The 19,110-nt window shown below is 59.8% G+C and overlaps 1 protein-coding gene across 1 annotated transcript in view; it reads left to right on the top strand.

Moving 5' to 3' along the window:
• Positions 1–1,381: 1,381 nt before the first annotated feature.
• CACNG3 (calcium voltage-gated channel auxiliary subunit gamma 3) overlaps positions 1,382–19,110 on the top strand; it is a 32,465-nt gene continuing 14,736 nt past the window's right edge. The window contains exon 1 of the mRNA XM_059826513.1: positions 1,382–1,592. Within this exon, the coding sequence (XP_059682496.1) occupies positions 1,382–1,592 (211 nt within the window). The remainder of the gene's footprint in view (positions 1,593–19,110) is intronic.

The raw sequence follows: 19,110 nt of genomic DNA, 5'->3' as shown, positions 1-19,110 counted from the left end.
GCATGAGTCATAAGCTCATCCAACTGGCTGCAAAAATGTTTGAGAGAGATGGGGAGGCAGCGGAGAGGCGCAGGGAGGGAGAGGGAGGACTTCAACTGGTGGCGAACGCCGAAGGAGCGTGATGTGGCGAACACCCCAGGGCCCAGCGTCGGTTTGCGGGTGCCCACCTCGGGCTGGGTCCCTCGCGGCCCTTGGGCCCGGGCAGAAGCGGCTCTCCCCGGGCAGGCGGTGCCGCGGGCCGGTCCCGGGCCAGCGCGGGCATCCCCGGGCGCCACCGGTGCTGACCCCCGCGGGGGCGCGGGTGCCCGGGGCTGTGTCGGGGCGCGGCCCCTCGCCGCCAGCCGGTGCTCGGAGCCCGCACCGGGGCAGCAGCTCCAGCGGCGGGGCCGAGCGCGGGGGGGGCGGGGAGCCGAGCTGCCCCGTGCCGGGGGCTGGGAGCGGGTGTCTGCCCGGCACCCCCGGGGCGGTGCCGGCACCCCGGAGTGGGGCCCCCCGCCCGGTCCCCGGGAGAGTCCCGGTCCCAGCACCCCGAGGGGGGCTCCCCCGCGTGGTCCCGGTCCCCGGGGCAGTCCCAGTCCCGGTCCCGGTCCCCGCACCGGGGCAGTCCCCGCCCGATCCCGGCACCCGAGTGGGCGCCCCCCCACCCAGCCCCCCCCGGGCGGTCCCCCCCCCGTCCCGGCATCCGGGTGGGCGCCCCCCCAGACCCGGCAGCCCCCCCCCCGAGTCAGTCCCCCTCAGTCCCGGCACACGGGTGGGCGCCCCCCAGCCCCCCCCGGGCGGTCCCCCCCCGTCCCGGCACCCGCGGCGGGTACCCCCCGCACCTCCCCAACCCCCCGCCAGCCGCCCACCCCGGTCAGTCCCCCCCCCGTCCGGGCACCCGGGTGGTCGCCCTCCCCACCCCCCTACCCCCCCTACCCCCCCCCGGACGGTCCCCCCCCGTCCCGGCACCCGCGGCGGGCACCCCCCCGGGCGGCCCCGCCCCGTCCCGGCAGCCGGCGCGGGCGCCCCGTCCCCGGGCGGTGCCCCCGCCGCCGGCCGGGCGGGGGGCGGTTTCCCGGCGGCGCGGCCCCCCGCGGCCCGCCCTCCGCTGCCCCCCGCCCCCGCCGCCCCCCGCGGATGCCTTGGCCGGGCGGCGCGGGGGAGGCGCCGGGAGAGGCGCCGCGCTCCCGCCGCGGGCGCACGGCGGAGCCGCTCCGCGCCCCGCGCCGCCGCTCGGGCCATGCCGGCCGGGCGCCCGGGGGCTCGGCGGCCCCGCGCAGCGCCGGCGCGGGGGCCCGGCTCGCCGCGGGCCGCGGGGGCATGAGGCGCCGAGCGCGGAGCGCGGCGGCGGGCGGCGGCGCCGGCCCTTCCCCTGCGAGCCGCCGCCGTAGGATGAAGCAGCATGAGGATGTGTGACAGAGGCGTCCAGATGCTCATCACCACGGTGGGAGCCTTCGCAGCCTTCAGCCTGATGACCATCGCCGTGGGCACCGACTACTGGCTCTACTCGCGCGGCGTGTGCAGGACTAAGTCCACGAGCGACAACGACACGAGCCGCAAGAACGAGGAGGTGATGACCCACTCGGGGCTCTGGAGGACGTGCTGCCTGGAAGGTACCGACCGCCCCGCCGGGGCGCCCCGCCGCCCCCCCCGCCCCCGGCCCCGGCCCCGCGGGGGGCCCTGCCCAAAAGTTCGGGGGAGCGCGGGGGCACCCGGGACCCCCCCACGCCGGACCCGGGCCCCCGGCGAGCCGCGGAGCAGCCCTCCCGGCCGGGCTGCCGGGCGGCCCCGCCGCCCCCCCCCCCCCCGCCGCCGCCCTCCTCCCCTCCCCGGGCGCGGAGACGGCGCCCGCTGGGGCAGCGCCGCGGGCCGGCGTGGGACTTCGCGGGTGGGTGCTGCCCGCGGGGTGCTGGGGGCCCCCCCGTGCCCGGCGCGCTCCGTGGGCAGCCGCGCTGTGCATCCCCCGGCAGCGCCGCGCGTGTCCCCGCTGCCGGGGGTGGGGGAGCGTCGGGCCGAGCGGCCCCGGGTCCCTCTGCGGCCCCGGGGGCTGCTCGTCCGCAGCGCTCGGCGAGCGCAGCCCCTGAGCCTCTGCCCCCCCGCGGGGCTCCGCGGGCGCCGCGTCCCTCCCGTCTCCCCCGTCGCACCCGGCGTTTTCACAGCCGAGCCCCGCCAGCGGGGCCAGCCCGTCCCCCCAGGCCGGGCAGCGGGGCAAGGTGTGCCGCTGCTGCGCCCCACCGCAGCTTGGCCCTCCTCTGTCCCTCGGGGTCCGCGCCCCACGGCCTGCCTGGGCTGCCCCACTGCCGGGCTGCTCCGCCGCAGCTGCCCCACTGCCAGGCTGCTCCGCCACAGCTGCCCCACGGCTGGGCTGCTCCGCCACGGCTGCCCCACGGCCGGGCTGCTCCGCCACGGCTGCCCCACGGCCGGGCTCCCACCTGCCCATCCTCGCCACTTCGCTCCTGCGGCAGCGCCCGGCTGGCGAGGCCACGGCAGCGGCTGCCCTCCTGCCGCACAGGCCGCACTTTGGGGCAGTTCTGACCCCGAGCTACTGCTTGAGATTTATACACGCAACACCAGGCTGTGCTTGAACAGGAGCCGGAACGGAGCCGGGCACTGGTACCTGCGCAGCCAAAAATGGCTGATGGAATCACACTGGGCCGTAACTTTTATAATTAGCAGCAGCAGTTGGTGTCCTGTGTATTCGGGGGGGACCTGCCCCACTGTCCTGCGGAGCCCCGGGGGCCTCAGGCTCCCCCCAGCCCGGGAGCGACGCCTCCGACAGCGGGGGCAAGCGAGCCGCGGCAGCCGAGCTGCTCCCTCCAGATTGGAAAGTTCTCGGTGAGTCACGGCCACAGATGCAGAAATACCCTGTCTGTTCCCGGTGCTCGGTCCTAAACCCGGTGAAGTCAGTCGGAGCTTTCTTATTGATTCAAAGAGGGTTTGGATCATGCTCTAATTCCATAATAAATAATTTGAGATAATCCGTCTCCCCTCTTGGGCTGAGGGAGCCGAGGAGGCAGCAGCCAGGGCTGTGAAAGATGGGATCACTGGAGGCATGAGTAATTTCCAAAATTCTTGGGTTTGCTGGCTGTATTTTTTTTCAGCGAATGTTTTACGTTTCCCTCACTGTGATAAATCACTGCTTTGGAAGGAGCCGGCGAGGCCCCGGTCTCCTGGGCACAGCACGCTCAGGAAAGGGCTTAACGGTGCCATGCCAGAGCTCGGAGCTGAATCACCATCCATCGCCCTGAGCCCGGGCGCAGGGCTGGGAGCAGCGGGGCACGGGCTCGCTGTGGGCTCGTCACTCCCCGCTGCACGTTCTCCCCCCGGCCCGGCACTCCCACAGCTGCTGGGGCGGGAGCGGGAGCAGGGCGGCTCAGCGCAGTGCCGTGCCGTGCCGGTGCCACTTGGCCGTGCCCATGGCACAATCGAGGCCTCGTGCTGTGCACAGGCTCCGTCATCCCTGGCATGCGCGTGAGAGCGCGGGTGGGCAATGGGGGCTGCGGGGGTACGCAGCACCCAGTCGGTGGCCAGGCGGGGAGAGTCCCAGCCAGTGCTCGGGGTGAGCACGTGGGGCTGCGATGGTGCTGGGGGGATGCGGCACGGTGCTGCTCATCACCCTCCTGAATTTTGCTGGAGAAACGAGCTGGCGTCTCACAGGCTGTTAACTGATGCCATGCTGGGAAGGGAAAACTTCCCCCAGCCGAGCTGTGCCCAGCGCCGGCACGTTGCCGTGCAGGGGAAGGACAGTGCTGCAGCGGGGGCTGAGTCCCCCAGCGCTGAGGATCGCTGCTGCAGCCGCTCGGCCACTCTCTCGCCAGCGTGCCCTGCGCCGGGGGAGCGCTGGGTGCTGAGCCCCTGTACCCAGTACTGTTATGTGCAGCAGGTCCTGTCTGATCCTGCTGGCAGTGTCTCTGATTCCTGTGTGCTCATTGTACCTGGCTTGAAAACAGACAAAAGGTAGCGCTTTATCATCCTGCGCTAGGAATGAACACGGTCAGTCGAAAGGGCTGGTTCTCCCGTGATGCAGAAGATGCTCTTAGCACCGAGCGCAGCTCTCTGACCCTCAGGAAGCACCTCGGCCTTGAACTTCCCGCCGCTAATGGGGGTTTAATGTGTGGAACGACGGAGGAATGAAGTGGCGAGCTCCGGTCGCTCCTTAGCTGAGCGTGCGTGGCAGATTATTAAAACGACCGACGTGAGCGCTGGGTGCACGCTCCGTCGCAGATGCTGTTTAAATCCATGTCAGTCACACGCGCGCAGCGCCTGCGTGGGAGCCGCTCGCACCACGTGAGCGTCAAAAGCCCATAGGCGAGAGCGGATAAATCTTGAATGAAGCCGCCGCAGACCTATGTAGAGACACCCACGCTGGAAAACACGAATTAGTGGTTGACTCAATATCTGGAGCCCAGGCAGGCATTCCCAGGCTGCTGTGCTAGGATAGCCTCTGTTTTAAATTGCAGCATTTGGATTCTGATTATCACTTTTACAATATGCGAATACTTTTAGGTGTTGTCTTGTACGTCCCGCGCAAACGTGAGCAGCGTCCGGCGGTGTGTGTCCCGCGGGGCTGTTTATCATCAGTTGTTTTCCTCGGTGATTTCCTTGTTAATGGAAGAGGTAGGGAAATGGACGGCACTTCAGGGAGAAAGCTGAAGTTGAGAAATAGCTGCTTAGGCTTGTGTTGGTTTTAGGCAAATAAAGGAACTTTGGTTTTCATCAAACTTAATTAAATTCAGCATCGTTAAACGCAGGGAGCCTCCTTGTCCTCCCTGCGGTGTGGTATAGGTTGGGACTGGCTCCATGGCATCATGCGGAGCTGAAACAGGCAGAAGTAGCAGGAGAATTTGGCCAAGGCTACTTGAAATACCACATTCTAAGGCGATGTGGTACTTTTCCTTTCCTCCTTCATTTCCCTCATCAGAATAAAGTGCTCTGTCACGTCTGGAGGACCACGAGCGTTGCTCTGCCGGCCTCCCTCCCCGAGGATGCACGGCGTCCTGCCGTCCCTGCTGCTGGGGCATCCCCGGATGGGGCGGGACGCGGGGCAGTTTGCAGAGGACGGTTTGCAGAGGACGCGTCTGCCTGCGGCTACACGAGAATGCGGGGACCCAGAGCCGTTCCTCAGCCGAGCTGTCCCACTCGGACCTGTCCCGGCACCCCGCCTCCAGCGTCCCCCCCAGCAGCATCAACGCCGCCTTCGCCAAGCCGGCGATTCCTCCCTGCAGACCTGGAGAGCTTTGCTTGGGTTTTGGCCCGTTCGGGGGGAGCCTGTCCCTAATATTGCGGGTATTGTCAGCTGAGCCCTGCAGCCCAGAGGACCCTGCCGAGCCATTTCTGCACCGGCCGCCAGCTCCTGCTCGGCCCCTGGTGCGTTTTAGGTGGATGGGCAGTCCTGGAGGTGTCAGCCGGGGGTGAATCCGCCGCGTCCCTAGGCCGGCTGGCGCTCTGGGAAAAGAAATGAACCCCTGAAACATTTCCTTTGAAGTTAGGAAATAATCTCTGCTGTTTGCCTCTCCCACCCACAATTATTTGATGTTTTCTTTAATACTTTCCGTAGAGACATCGGATGACACTGTACCATCTCTGCAATCTGCCTCCCCATCCCTTTAAAAAAGTGCTCTGGATTCTGCATAATACCGGTCTTGCACTTTGTCAGGAGAGCTAAATCAAACAGCATGTGGAACTCTAAACGTATTATGGTACTGATTTCCTTTATCAACCGAATTTTTAACCATATCAAGAAAAATGGATGAAGTTTGATAAACCTATTTTCTGCCAGGCCGTTTGACACATATCTCATCCCTGGTTCCTCCCTGCTGCTGCCCACCTCGGCTAACCCACAGGCGATGCTGCGGACGCAGCTCCTACCATCGCCCATCGCCATCGCTCCTGGCACAGTCTGATTAAATGTTAAACCAGCTTTTCCTGTCTTCTAGAAATTCAATAGAATGCCAAGGCTTATTAAAATCCGTTCTAGATATTCAGAAAACTTCTCAGCTTATTCTCTGAGCGCTCTTGGGAGAAAGTTCTCTAGTCCTACCAGTTTCATGTTCACACTTAATAGTCGCTGTTTAGCATCCTCCTAACTCCTGACGGAATACAGGAGCCTATTTGTCTCAAGTACAGAACAGAAGTATCTGATGAATAAATAATCATGTGTCACTTCTGTTTCATGACTGACAGTTGCACCGTCATGATCTGGCAGTGATTTACATCAGCGGCAAAGCTCCTTTCTTCTAACTAAAGAATGCCTCCTGGTTTTGCTTAAACCTTTTGGTGGTAGATTTATTTTAACTGATCCCGTTGGCTTCTCTTATCAGCCACGTGTGTATCCTAACTGCTGCTTCCAATATCAGAAGCCCTGATTTTTAATTCTTTTAATTGCAATTTTCAGTTCCCCTCTCGACAGGCCTTGGGGCGCCGGGGAAGTGCTCTGCCCTTGCTCCTGAGTAGCAATTGTGCTTCTGCATTTACGTTTTCCCACCAGTTGGGTTTGTCCGTGGTTGCTTTTGGCTCTGCTGAGCTGGTTTGCACCGAAGGCATTAAATTGGGCTGGAAGCAGCTGCCCCTGGACAGGCACCAGCTCTTCGCCTGCTTTCAGCTCCTCTCAGTCCTTCTGAGTGAGGCCAAGCAGAGAATTTCCCCAAGGTGACAGCAATATTGTTTCTGTTAGAAAGTTATTATCTTTAATTTTTAAAAGCGCCAAGCAAATGTCCCTGAGATTGCAATCATCCATGATAGAGCACTTTTTCTCGCTACTCATTATAGGTAGGTATTTAAGGAGCTGCTCATCCTGTTCCTCTGTCTGGTTGGTGTCTGTAATAGATTCTCATCAACAACCCGTCTTGCTATTGAACACTTCTCCACGGTGCTCTTGGTCCAGCTCCGCACGCAGCCACGCTGACCTCCCCGGCAGCGGCCGCTCCAGCCCACCGACCCGGCAGCCCCAGCATCGCCCCCCCATGCCGATGCCACCGCACGTGGCTGTGTCCCGAGGATGCCCGCCGGCTCCGGCACCAAGGAGAGCCCTGGGATGACGGCCGTGCAGAGGGGGACTGCGCGGATGGGGACCGTCGGCATGGGCTGGAGGTGATGGTGGGGGAGACAGGAGAGGTCTGTAACAGCGTGGGAGGTTTGGGGAGATGAGCAGGGAGGGGCTATTTGCTCTTCGCGATATGAGAGCTAGGAGGCATCAAGTTAACTTGGGTGATGGAAAATAGACGATGGAGATGTCTAAGGCGATGGCGATGGGTGAAGGTGAAGAGGGACCCGTTACTCATTTGAGACCATCTGATGCAATTACCACGCTGCGGGTTTACCACCCCTTCCCCTCCGCCCCCAACAAGCCTCTCCGCCAGGACAGCGCGGGGGGGGCAGGCCCCGCGCCTCGTGCTGGGGTCAGTTGTGTCACCGGGGTCAAAACGGGCTCGAACAAATGCCTCGAGCACGGGGCTCTGCCAGGTGTCGCATACAATGCCCCAGACATAACCTCGGAGTTAGGAAATCCCTGAACCTCGGCTGGGTGGAGGATGCATTGAATAAGCATTAATTACTGTCCTCTAATAGAGATGGAAATGAGGCTAGCCAGACCCTCGGTCTGCTCCAGACCCGTGTTCTTGTGGCACGTGGCCAGCTTCCAAGAGCCATAAAACTCCTTCTGGACCGAGCGGGGCCCTGGCCGCTGCCAGCCGGGGCTGCGCCTCCAGGCAGCTGGAATCTCACCGCTGTTCGGAAGGTGTCCGGAGAGCAGTCGTGCTTCAGCTCACTGCCACCAGCTCTGCTTCGAGAAACCCGCACTTCGAACAGGGGGTGCAGAATTGACCCTCCTGGGATGCTGCAGCATTTATCCGGACAAAAATCCCGTCTTCTGGGGTGGTGTAGAGAGCTGGTTCCCACACTGCCTGCGAGCAGCACGTGATGAGTAAAACGTATGCTGTGAACAGCTCAGAAACAGGCATTTTATTGCTGCATAGGCGTGGTGCAGAGTCTGTCATCTCAAGAGCTGTTACTGTTTAATAGAGGTGGAAGTCTGAATTTGAATGAGGCTCAAGTGGGTTTTTTTTCCCATGCAAGGTCACTATCTCCATTACGGCTGTAAATAATTAGGGATGGCTAATGAAGGCTGCAAGCCCTGGTGCCGGGGCTGGCGGCTGGGAGCACAGCTGTGGTTTGGGGGAGGACGCCCCACGGATTGATGCCGGATCCTCCTCTCCCCAGTCCCCGGGGAGGTGGGGCGCTGGCACGGGCTGGCCGGGAGGTGCCGGCGGATGATGTTTGCTGAGCGCGGCCAGGGAGCAGGGAGCGATGCTTGGCTCTGCCACCGAGGGTTACGTGGCCTTTGGTAAATCACTTCCCTTCTCTCTGCATGAGGTTTTTTGCTTTTTATAATGTGAGGTTGGGTGGATTCAGTAGTGTTCGTCTCTCGTACGGCTCCTGGAAAGGCACACAGCGCTGTTATTGCTGGTCCGTAGGGTACAGACCCTTCCCCGGCCACCGGCACAGCCTGCCTGGACCACGCGGTGCTCTTGGCACCACGGGCCACCTCTTAGTGGTTGAGGGTAATGGTGCAGGTGTGGAGACCTGTGATGCTCTGTGGTTGGCCGTGCTATTTGGGATGAGATGAGGTGAGAGAGCCAGGGAATTACACTTGCTCAGTGCTTCTTGCATCTCAGTGGTTACTCTTCACATGGATTTCACATGGATTTTTAATGAACACGATGTGCACTTCATAAATAGACATTAACCTCCTTTTTCAGGAAAATCGAAATTGCTCTTAAAATTGCATAAATGCGCTAACCCGTAGGTACAGAGGGGTTGCTCAGCTGCTGCCCGAGGGGTCCCACTTGGCAGGGGGGGTTGATCCCTGGCTCACCTTCCCGATGAGTGTCTCTGGCTGACTCACGGCCGCGTGCTGGCAGGATGCAGATGCGACGTATCCACTGTCATTAATGCACACCAGCGCTGATGGGTGCTGAGGGTGAGTTAGTCGAAGACATCCGAGGGGAAAGGTGCCCACCCCGTTTACTGAGTCACTGCGAAGCGCCCGCGGGGAGACGGGGAGCGAGGGGGGAAGCGCGGCGGGGCGCGAGCAGGGCTGCGCACTTGGCAAGGGTTTTCTGCGACGTTGAAGGAACTGGGGAGGGCTCCTGCCTGCCCGCTGCCCTGCTCCCCGTCGGTAAGGGCTGCAACTGTGCTACAACATCTAAAACTCCCTTTATTTTTGTAAATGACACTTGGAAGCAGATTCCTTGAAGCTGGTGTTTGACTGCATTTTGGGTTTGTGCTTGGTGTGGGGACGATGGTTTCACGTCCCTTCCTAAGGTTTCATGGGTGGGTTCGCTTTGGCTGACACTTCAGGCTCAGCACCCGAGGTTTTCTGTAGCTTTTCTCTGGGGCGAGGCACCCCGGGAACGTGTCCATTGCCGCTGGCTCCGCGCAGTCCCACCGCTCAGGCTGTAGCGAGCCGTGGCTCGCTCAGGGGGACCGCGGCAGCGGGCGCCTCAAGACCCGTCTTTGATTAAGAAGACACCTGCTGTGATAAAGAATGACAGTGCCGGGGTGACCACTGGTGTCTTCTCCCTCGGCTCGTGCGTGCTGACAGCGCTGCGGCGGCTCCGGGGAGGAGCGGTTCCGCAGCCTGTGCTGAGGAGGAGCAGTGGGCTGCGTCGCCGCGCAGCAGATCTGATACCCAACCGCCAGCGTGAAATGCCGCTTGTGTCACAGGCCGGGAGTTGGCCCTGGGGATTAGGGATGCTTTCTGAAATGTTCTTGTTTTACATTTGTGTTATCTTTTAACCATCTACTTGCAGCCGGTATTTAACAGTATCTTCAAAATGAAAAAGTTCGGGCAGGGTATGCTCTGTGCTTTAAATGCCCGATGGCCTGTGGAGGGATTCTATTGGAAACGGGAACACACCGACTCCTCACGGTCGCTCTCGGGGCCGGAGGCGCGCTGCGTGACAAGCGGCACACCTCTGCCCGGCCACGGGCTTTCCTAGGGAAGGCTGTCGAGCGATGGCTTCGCTTGCCTGGTCCGGTCCCTCGCTTGTCCGAGGTGGCGAGGGAGGCAGAGCAGAGGTCGCTTGAGGAGAGCCGGCACGGACGAAGGTCTTCTTACTCTGCGGTCTCCAGAGAAACGTGAGGACAAAGTGGGATTTCCGCATTCGGGTTAGCTCACGCTCCGCAGCCCGAGGAGAGCCAGCCGCCCTTGGCGGGACCAGAAAACCCGGCCGGCCTCCTCCAACAGCTCTGCCTCTGGGCCAGCGCCGGCAAAAGGGCCAGATTGTAATTGAGTTGCTCTCGCGGCAACTTGATGTTTTGCGTTTGCTTGCACATCGTCGGTAATCAGGCTCCCAGAGGCGGCTCTCCCGTCCTCGCCGCGCTCCGTGGCCGGCAGCCTCAGCAGCAGGGCTGATTCGCCATCATTTAACCACCGTCTCAGTTCCAAGGGTTTACGAGGATGTTAGTGCTAAAACTGCTGCGGTCCCTTCCTCCGTGCCACCTTTGCCCGTTGCTTTGGCCGTGCTCTTGCTGCTGCCCTCCCTGTGCCGGGGCTGCTGCCGCCATCCCACGGCTTGCGTGCCCAAAGGAGAAGGGGTGGAAGGGACTTCTGACAACAGGATTTTGCTCCCTTTTGAAACGTGTGGCGGGACACCTGGGCTTTGCTCCTCTCCCTAACCCTTGCAGAAGTCACTTGCGCAGCGGGTGAGTGACTGCATTTGACAGGCTTGAAAATATCAGGGTTTTTCATAGTCATCCTGGGGAGAGGCAGGGGAAATGACTGTGGCTGCTGGACGGGTGATACCGCATGATGATTTTTCTCAGATATTGCCTGTTCCTTATCTCCTGACACTGCAATCTATAGACAAACCTGGCGCTGTCGGGTTGCAGAGGATGGCTTCGCCGTTCCCACGTCAGGTTATTAGGAACTGTGTTGTTTTATCGTACGGAGACAAACAGGGTGATAAAGAAATGATAAGGCAGGCAAGGGAAGGCAGAGGGCAGGCGCGGGTGCAGGAGCAGCACCTCGCTGCCATCCCACCGCCCTCACGGGGGGCTTTGTGCATTTGCTTTTTGCCAAGCGGTTCGTACTGAAGGAAGAGAATTGGGCCGGGACAGGAGCCCTGGGCTGGGCGCAGGGAGCGGAGGGGGATGTGCGACCCCCCCGGCCTTTCTGGGGTCTGCTGGGAGCCCGGGGGTGTTGGCATTGGCAGTACATCCCGTGGGACTCGGGCGGTGGAAGGCAGTGACAAAAGGCGGCATTTGAGGGTCACATTTGTGTTTGTGCCTCTCGAACGCTTGCATTTCCAATTTCACTGGTGATTTGGTAATTGGCCCCTAATTATACCTTTACTCTCAGTTCGTGCCTGGAATCACAAGGGGAGGGGAAAGCAACGCCCAAAGAGGCTACCAACAGGCAACTACCCTTTTAAAGTATTCCGGATTTTAACTTCTTAAAATCAGCGTCGGCTTATGCTGCTGGCACCTTCGTCAAGCCGCTCATGTCCTGAGAACTACCCCTGGTCCCAGGGATGGCACCGCTGTCCCCCCCCGGGAGAGGCTGGGCTCCCTCCTGACAAGGAGAAGCCCCTGGGGACCGGCTGGCTGACGCTCGACTGGGTGTTAAAGCCCAACTTACAATTATTTTTTGCAACTGTCAGAGTGCTTTGATGCATCAGCATCATCAATTGCATCACACCACGTCATCGCATGACCAATTGCAGGGGGCTGCGAGAGTCACCGGCTGCCTTCCCTCTGGGCTGCCTCCTGCCCGACCCCGATGCTGGTGCTGCTTGCCTGGCCGGGAAAGGTCACTGTCACTGTCACTTCGCGAGACAGACTGCGATCTCGCATCGACTTTCCCTGCCGCTCGGAGCCTGCAGCAGCTCCGGCTTTGGCTTACCAGCCAGCCGAGGCAGTCATTTCTGCCAGGCTGCACAGCACCCTTGCCAAATCCTCCATTTGCCTTAACAGCCTTGCTCAGCTGAGCAAACCTTATCGCGGCGCAGCAGCTGTGCCGCGCGGCTTCACCGCCGAGCAGCCGGCGATGCTGCTGCAGAGCGGGCTGGGGACCCCGTGAAGCAGCGGAGCAGGGTCCCCTCCGGACGGGGACCTGTCGCTCCGCCCTGCCAGCCCACGGCACGGCAGCAAGCGGCAGGCTGCCGATGGTGTCTGGGAGCCTCTTGCAGCCCCGAGGCGCCTTCTCTCCGCACCAGGATAATCTCTTGTCATTCCTCAGCACGCTTCAGCAGGATGAAAGTGCTTCCTGTGGGTTAGTCTTTGGCCTTCCCTCCAACGTGAAAAGCTGGAGATTGATTACGCCTTTCGTAGGAAGCAGGAAAGCTGCAGCCTGGGGTGTGAGACCTCGTAGCTGGGGTCAGGAACCGGGTCTTCTGCTTCTGTCACCGAGCAGTCGAAGCATGCTCCAGCGAGGGTGCAGGGATGGCAGTGAGGTGGTGTGCGTGTTTTAAATCAGTTTAAATAATAATAATAGTTTTAAATATTATCTACCCTGCATATTGCCCCAACCTGCCCCAATTCCCACTGCTGCTGTGGGGAGCACGAGAGCTGCTGCTGCCCCCCAGGCTCAGCCGGCCGCGGGAGAAGGGCAGGTCCCGCTCCCGGGCTGGGGCCACCAGCTCGTCCCCTCGGGGCGGTGGCACCCTCCTGGCTGAGCTTCTGTGCATCCCTATCCACGCGTGCCGTATGGCTTTCCTGTTTGTCCTAGCTAGCTGGCGGCTGAAGCGAGAGACAGACGTGTCAGCGCCTCCGCCCCTGAGCCGCGCTGCCGCAGCGCAGCCCGTCTGCAGGCAGCGAGCACTCGGCCCCGGGGAGCGAGCGGCGCCGTACGGTGTGGTGTGGTGTGGCGCGGTACTCTGGGGTGTGGGAATGGCCCTCTCTGCCCATTCAAACATGCAGTGGCCACGTCTGTCGCGGGCATTTGGTATGTGGGAGCTGCTCTCCACCACCTGCGGTTCAGCACCGGTGCAGTGTGTGTAAAACTGCAGCACCTCGGTGCGTACGTCGGGCATCGTGTCTGTGCCGCTCACCGGAGCATCTCGGAAGCAGCCCTGTGTCTTAAGCAAGGGCTTTTCAAGGTATGCGAGTTCAGTCACTCGTTTAGAAATGATTTCTGTTGTCAATTTGGACAGATCTCCCCCCCCAGGGTGAGGAAGAGTCTCCCAGAAAATAGGAGAAGCAGAAAGTCCCATCGGCATCCAGGAGCTTTGTTCCTTGGGGTCCGGGTTTCGTCATAATCAGCCCCGCTCGCAGCGCAGGCTCTGGCAGCGCTTTCGGCCGGCTGGGCGGCAGCGCCGTCACCTCCCGCGCAGAGCCTATTTCCAGGGCTGTGCCGAGGGCTGTGAAATCCCAGCCTCTGCGCAGCTCCAGCTGAGCACCCAAAATGAGCAGACACTTGTGAGCTGCATCTCTCCAGCCCTCCACTGCCACCTGTAAATGGGGGATAACACCACCTGCCCTGGCTCAGCGCGGGAGCTGGAGGGGCCTGTGAGATGCTCCCATGCTGCCGGAGCCGAGCGGGGAGCCTGTGGGGGGGGCATAGCTCCCTCTTGGCAGCAGGCGAGGTGAACGAGGCTGGGGGCCGCACGCTGAGCACCGAGGGCAGATGACGAACACAGCTCCAGCAGAAAGTGCCCCGGGGGAGCTGGCAGAGGTGGGAGCGGGCGAGGGATGGGAAGCGATAACGTAGCAGATGCCGGTAACCCAACATACACAGGGGCTGGCCCCGAGCTGTACAGGCTGCCCCATCCCCACAGCACTGCCCTTTCATCATCTCCTTTAGCCAAAGCTGTGGGTGCATCGTCAGGAGCGAGGGCAGGTGTGTGCCGTGAGCGTTAACCGGGATGGGGCTGCTGGGCTGCAGCTGGGACAGACCCATTAAAAGGGCTGCCACCGGGCACTGGTCCCCCCGCAGAGATGTGTGGCGTGAGCTGGGCAGTGCCGAGGGCAAAGCGACGGATCCTGGGCACGGAGCCTGAGCTGAAAATGGGGAACAAACCGGCGGGAGCAGCCCCAGGTAAGCAGCGGGGGGGAGGCAGGGCTGGGGGGGCTGGTGCCGGCAGAGCCGGGGCAGCGCCGAGGCAGTGCGGGCAGCCTGTGCCGTGCGGGTGTAGCAGCGTCTGTCCCAGGAGGCTTCCCCCATGCTTGGGGAGTGTCGTGCCTCTGGCCGGCACAACCCCGCCGGCTCTCCGTGCTGTGCCATGGGGCACAGCCCCGCTGCCCCTGTAGCCGAAGGCAAAACATCACCTGGCTTCAGCAGCAGCAGGATGGGCTCTTCTGCGTGATTTAATGCAAAATCGGAAGGAGATGGAAAGCACTGGCACAAGCTGTGAAGCTATCTGCTTGCCCATCCATCTCAGGGTCTTTTATTCCGATCTCTATTCAGCTGCTGCTGCCCCCTGGAAGGGCAGAGCCGCGTGGGAGCTGGGGTTGCCTCGAAGCTCTGGTGTTGTTCTAGCAAAACGTCTTGTGCTTTCAGCCAGATTTGGGAAGCTGGGGGAAGGTGAGGCTGGTTTACAGCCAAGGTAATGGTGTGAGCGGCTCGGGGACCCGCGGGGCAGTTTGTCCAGGTCTGACCCATGTGAAAGCGGAGCAGGTTTGTAGCTGGGAGCGCGGTCCTGTTCCCTGCCCCCAGGTTATCCGAATGCAGGGCCCGCAGCGCCGGGGCTGCGGCATGGGCAGGGGAAGCCAGAGCCTTAAATCGAGGAGTCCCACGTGCTGCCTGTGGGCAGGAGAGCAAGGGCCCAGGGAAGCTGTTTGCAATGTGTTGCGGTCTTTGGGTGCTGTGCGATCCCAAAGTGATGGGTGACGGACAGGACGCACTGTCCCGTGGCTGTCCACCGCTGCCCTGAGGCAGGGAGCGCACTGCCTGTACGGCAGCGTGGAGGAGCTTCCAGCGGCAAAGCCCTGCCGAAGGCAGCGGGGCAGAGCGAGTGCTGTGCGATGGAAATCGCTCTGGATTTCTGGAAAGCTTACCAGGGCGTAGGTAGGCGTCTTCTGATTCTTGGAGGGGGAAGGCAAGCTTGGTGTCACTCACTCGCTCACCAGCAAAGTCCTCTCCTAATGCTCAGTCTATAGGATCGTCCCTTCTTGTTCTCCCAAAAAAGCCAAGAGTGAAACTATGGTGCTACTCCCGAATATTGCTTTCCCCATCTGGGGTGTTGGAACAGGCTTCCCGGGGCTCTCTTCCCCTCCCGCAGATGGTGAGGAGGCGGCTCTGCCTCCTGGCAGGCAGCGAGCTAAATCTGTCGGTGCTGGATGCGCTGCAGTACCTGCGATCGCGAGCGGGGCCGGACCCTGACCCCTGGGTTACGCTGCGCGGAGCAAGCCCGGTGCCAGCCGGGTAGGGGAAAGGGGGGAGCCTGCGGTTGCAGGTTGCCAGCACCCCCCGCTCCTGCACCAGCAAACGTGAAGCACGATGCCCGCTGAATTCCCTGAAATAAATACGCTTTGATGGATCGAGTCCCTTTTAGTGCATCAGCTGAAAACTTCAAATATTTATATCGTTAGGGAGATGTGACAGAAGTGTAAACATATATTAAAAAAAAGGCAGGTACTTGAGTGGCAGTCTCGTATTTGAAGTTCAAATACTTACCTTCAAATCAGTGCTATAAAAGAGGAAGAAAAAAATTAAATTTAATATCACTTTTGCAAGGAAAACAACCTGCCGAGCCTCCTCCCAGGTTAAATGTGCTTTAAAGATTGACTGTGCGGCTGTAAAAACTATTGATGAACTGTAAACATGAAAAGATCGCCCTGCTCGTGGCCTGTCAAAAGCATTAGGTTGGAAATGCTCTGTGCTCCGCTCCAGCATGACTCACTGAGTCCTCAGCAAATGTGTTTATTTGTAAAGATCCTTATTTCAGAAATAGTGACCTTTTTAATGCCTCATGCAGCAAGCTCAGAAATTCAAAATTGCCTTTTGGCTGCTTGCTAGTCTTGCTGAAGCTCTGACAGTGCTTTCTGTGGCAATTTACATATTTTTAGCCTTGGTATTCTGCACTGTGGGGCTCCTTTGGAAAATGATTTGCTTTTCACAGCCCTCAATGCAATTCGGCATCTGCAGCGCTGGGCTGAGATCAGCCTGCGCGGAGGGCACGGAGCAGATCGCTCGCTCGCCTGTCGGGCTCCTTACAGCACCCCTTCCCAGCCTTCTGCCTCTTTGAACCCTCCCTTGAACCCTCCCTGGCTTTAGTAACACCCTCCCTGAGAAATGGACCGTGGTATTAGTCTCAGACCGGAGCAGTTGCTTCACCTTGAAATAGGGAATAAAACTTTGAAGCTGTTAGTCCAGGCTGCTCTGCGTCAAAGCACCAGGTTAGCTCTCTTGGCCACCGCGCTCATCGTCGCCGGGCTGCCCCAGCCCTCCGTCCGCACTCGCCGGCACGGAGCCCCCGTCGCCGTGCTCCTGCAGTCTGCTGTCAGTCGCACCAAAGCAAGTTTGGTGACCAGCGACCTCATTGCTCTGTGTCCGTGGCCTGTCCCCTTGTTCCGAGTCCCCGCTTGTGCCATCAGATACCGGCCCAGGGACCTGGAGCCGTGGAGGGACCTGGAGCCGTGGAGGGACCGCAGCGGCACCGCTCCTCGCAGGGCCAGGGCGTGCTGGAGCCTGGCGAGGGCGGGCGCTGCTGCCCTGCTGTGGAGCATCTCCGTCCTCACCCTTCTTGGGAACTTCCCGGCGAGGCATTAAGCATCGCTGTGAATTGCTCAGTGGGCTCCTTCGGCATGTCTCTTTAAGCTCTGGGATGTGAATATGCTGAATATGAAACGTCGCAGTTGTAATAACAGTTATTTAACATTTGTCGGTCCTGTGACTAACGCTTCTGCCATTTGTGTTTGGTAACGGGCGATAGCATTGCTCCTTTCTGTTGTTCATCCTAATGCATCGGGGAAAGATGTTTTGATGGTTTTTCTACTGTTTGTTTGCGTCCTTTCTCAGTGCTCTGCAATTTCTAGTTGCCAATTTATATTCAGAGATATGAATATCTCCTTTCTTCTTTTTGCTGGGCATGTTTTTATTTTTATAGCTGTTTACATATTAGCCAGGCAGTTTTTAAACTGATGCAAACTCCTGTGGCAGTTACGAGTTTTGGGGTAAAACACTCCTAAATCATTCTCTATCCACAGTCGTGCTTTTATGCTTAAATCCCTTCTACTAACTGAGTTGGCTTATAGTTATTTTCTGCCCTGTCACTTGGCCTTCCGAAGCACCAAGAATACCTGCTAGTGCCTTGGACTTGCCTCTGTTTGCCCATAAGAAGCGTAATCAAGTCACGATTGCTTGGACTCGAGCAGCAACTAGTTTTTGATTCTGTGATCCATTCCCCTTCAGCTGTCAACACAGAGTCTAAAATAGCACTCCCCTGTGCTAGGTGCCACGCTTCCGAGCTATGAAATTGTCATTTACAGGTTTTGAGAAATTGGGAGGACATTTTAATACTGGCAAAGTGAAACCTCCAGCTTCCCATCATAATGCAGCTTTCTCTCCTGCTTATTATAAATAGGTGCTTAAGCAGCCTCTGGTACGACCTGGCCTCCGGCACAGCTCGGGGTTTGAAGCAGGCACCGGCGCACCCCATTTCTATGGGTTATCTTTGTCTGAATTACTGACAACTCGTTTAACCAGTGGCTCCCGGGTTTTTGCACTCTTGACCCTTGTTTTTCCCACCTGGTCCCTTCTGGGCAGGTTTTATCATCGATTTTCAGCGTTCCGGCCATGTAGGTCTCTCTGTAGCGCTCAGAAATGCCACGTTGGGTCAGACTCACTCCAACACACGCGCGAGTCCGGATCCTTCTGTCGTCGTCCCAGCCCGCAGCTGGGATGCGCAGGCAACCGCAGGGCTGACTCTTGCTTTCTTGACGAGTTTTGCTCTCACCGTCTTGATGTCGTGCTGGAGAAGGCCTCGGTTGTTCCCGGTTCCTCCCTCCTCTTTTTCTGCTGGTTTAATGCCTCCGCGTTGCCCGACCGCTGCCGGGGAGGCCGTCGCTGCGGGAGCGGTGACCTCCAGCTCCAGCTCGGGGTGGATTCGGGAGGTGCCGCTCTCCGCAGCGGCTGCGTGCGGGTCCCCACTGATGGTTTGCTGACGCAAGGCCCAGCGCCGTGCGGAGAGGCTGAATATGGACCGTGTTAATGGGAAACTCTGGTTATTCCACAGCCCACAAAAAGGGCAGCCCGAGATGTGACACAGAGATGGAAGTTGTAGGCACTGTGAGTGATGCTTTTTGGAGGTGCTGATCAGCAGTTGGGCGAGGGACACAAGTCTCGGTTTAGTCCTGCGTCCGTCCGATCCGTGAGGTTGTGCAGTGACCGGAGCGGGCTGATGCAGTACGATGGCTGCAAACGCGATGGAGCCAGGCTAGAGAGACACCGGCAGTGAAGAAGACTAAAAAAACATTATAGTGAAAGAGCGAAGGAGAGAAAAAGACATCGTTTGATGCATGGAAATTGTGTCCAAATAAGAGAAACAGAAAAGGGCGTGAATTTTGACAAGGTAAATGAGGAGCCATTATAAGGCAGGCAGAAATGATCATGAAGGACAACTTGCTGGAGGCACAAAAAGCAATAATAAAATCTTTACTCTTAAACACGTCCCTGGCTGCCATAGGGTGGGTGTCTGGCAGCTGTGGCTTGGGGAGCAATGGCTCCCTGTGAGAAAACGCGGGATTTCTTCCCGTGGAGGCGGTTGCTAGACCTCTCTACAGGCAGGAAAAGTGAGGTTTGGGAAGGTCGCAGGATGAAGTTGGGTCCATGCCGCTCTCCTCAGGGTGACACCGCTGTGCCTCCGGACGGATGCGTGAAACTGCAGTCTCGCAGGAGAGTGGAGCTGGGGCTGGACGTACCTGCTCAGCTCTGGCAGGGGGGTGCCGGCGGGGAGCCCCAGCGCTCTGCCAAAAAGACGCTCGAGCCCCGCGGAGGAGCGCAGCCGTGAGCGCAGGGCTGGCGGAGGACGGGGTCACTCAGTAAGGTCCGCAGCAGGGACCGCGTGGCAGCCGTGGCTGGAGGGTAAAGTGGCCGATGGCGTTTGCTGTGGACACGGACAGAGGGATGCACGCTGGGAGGAAAACGCTAACCTGGGGAAACATGGAGAGATCCATGCAGAGAGCTTTTGGATG

The sequence above is a fragment of the Gavia stellata genome, chromosome 18 (genome assembly GCF_030936135.1).
Source record: "Gavia stellata isolate bGavSte3 chromosome 18, bGavSte3.hap2, whole genome shotgun sequence".
NCBI classification, from domain to species: Eukaryota; Metazoa; Chordata; class Aves; order Gaviiformes; family Gaviidae; genus Gavia; species Gavia stellata.
Note: the sequence above shows the minus strand (reverse complement) of the source record. Positions and strands in the feature narration are given on the sequence as shown.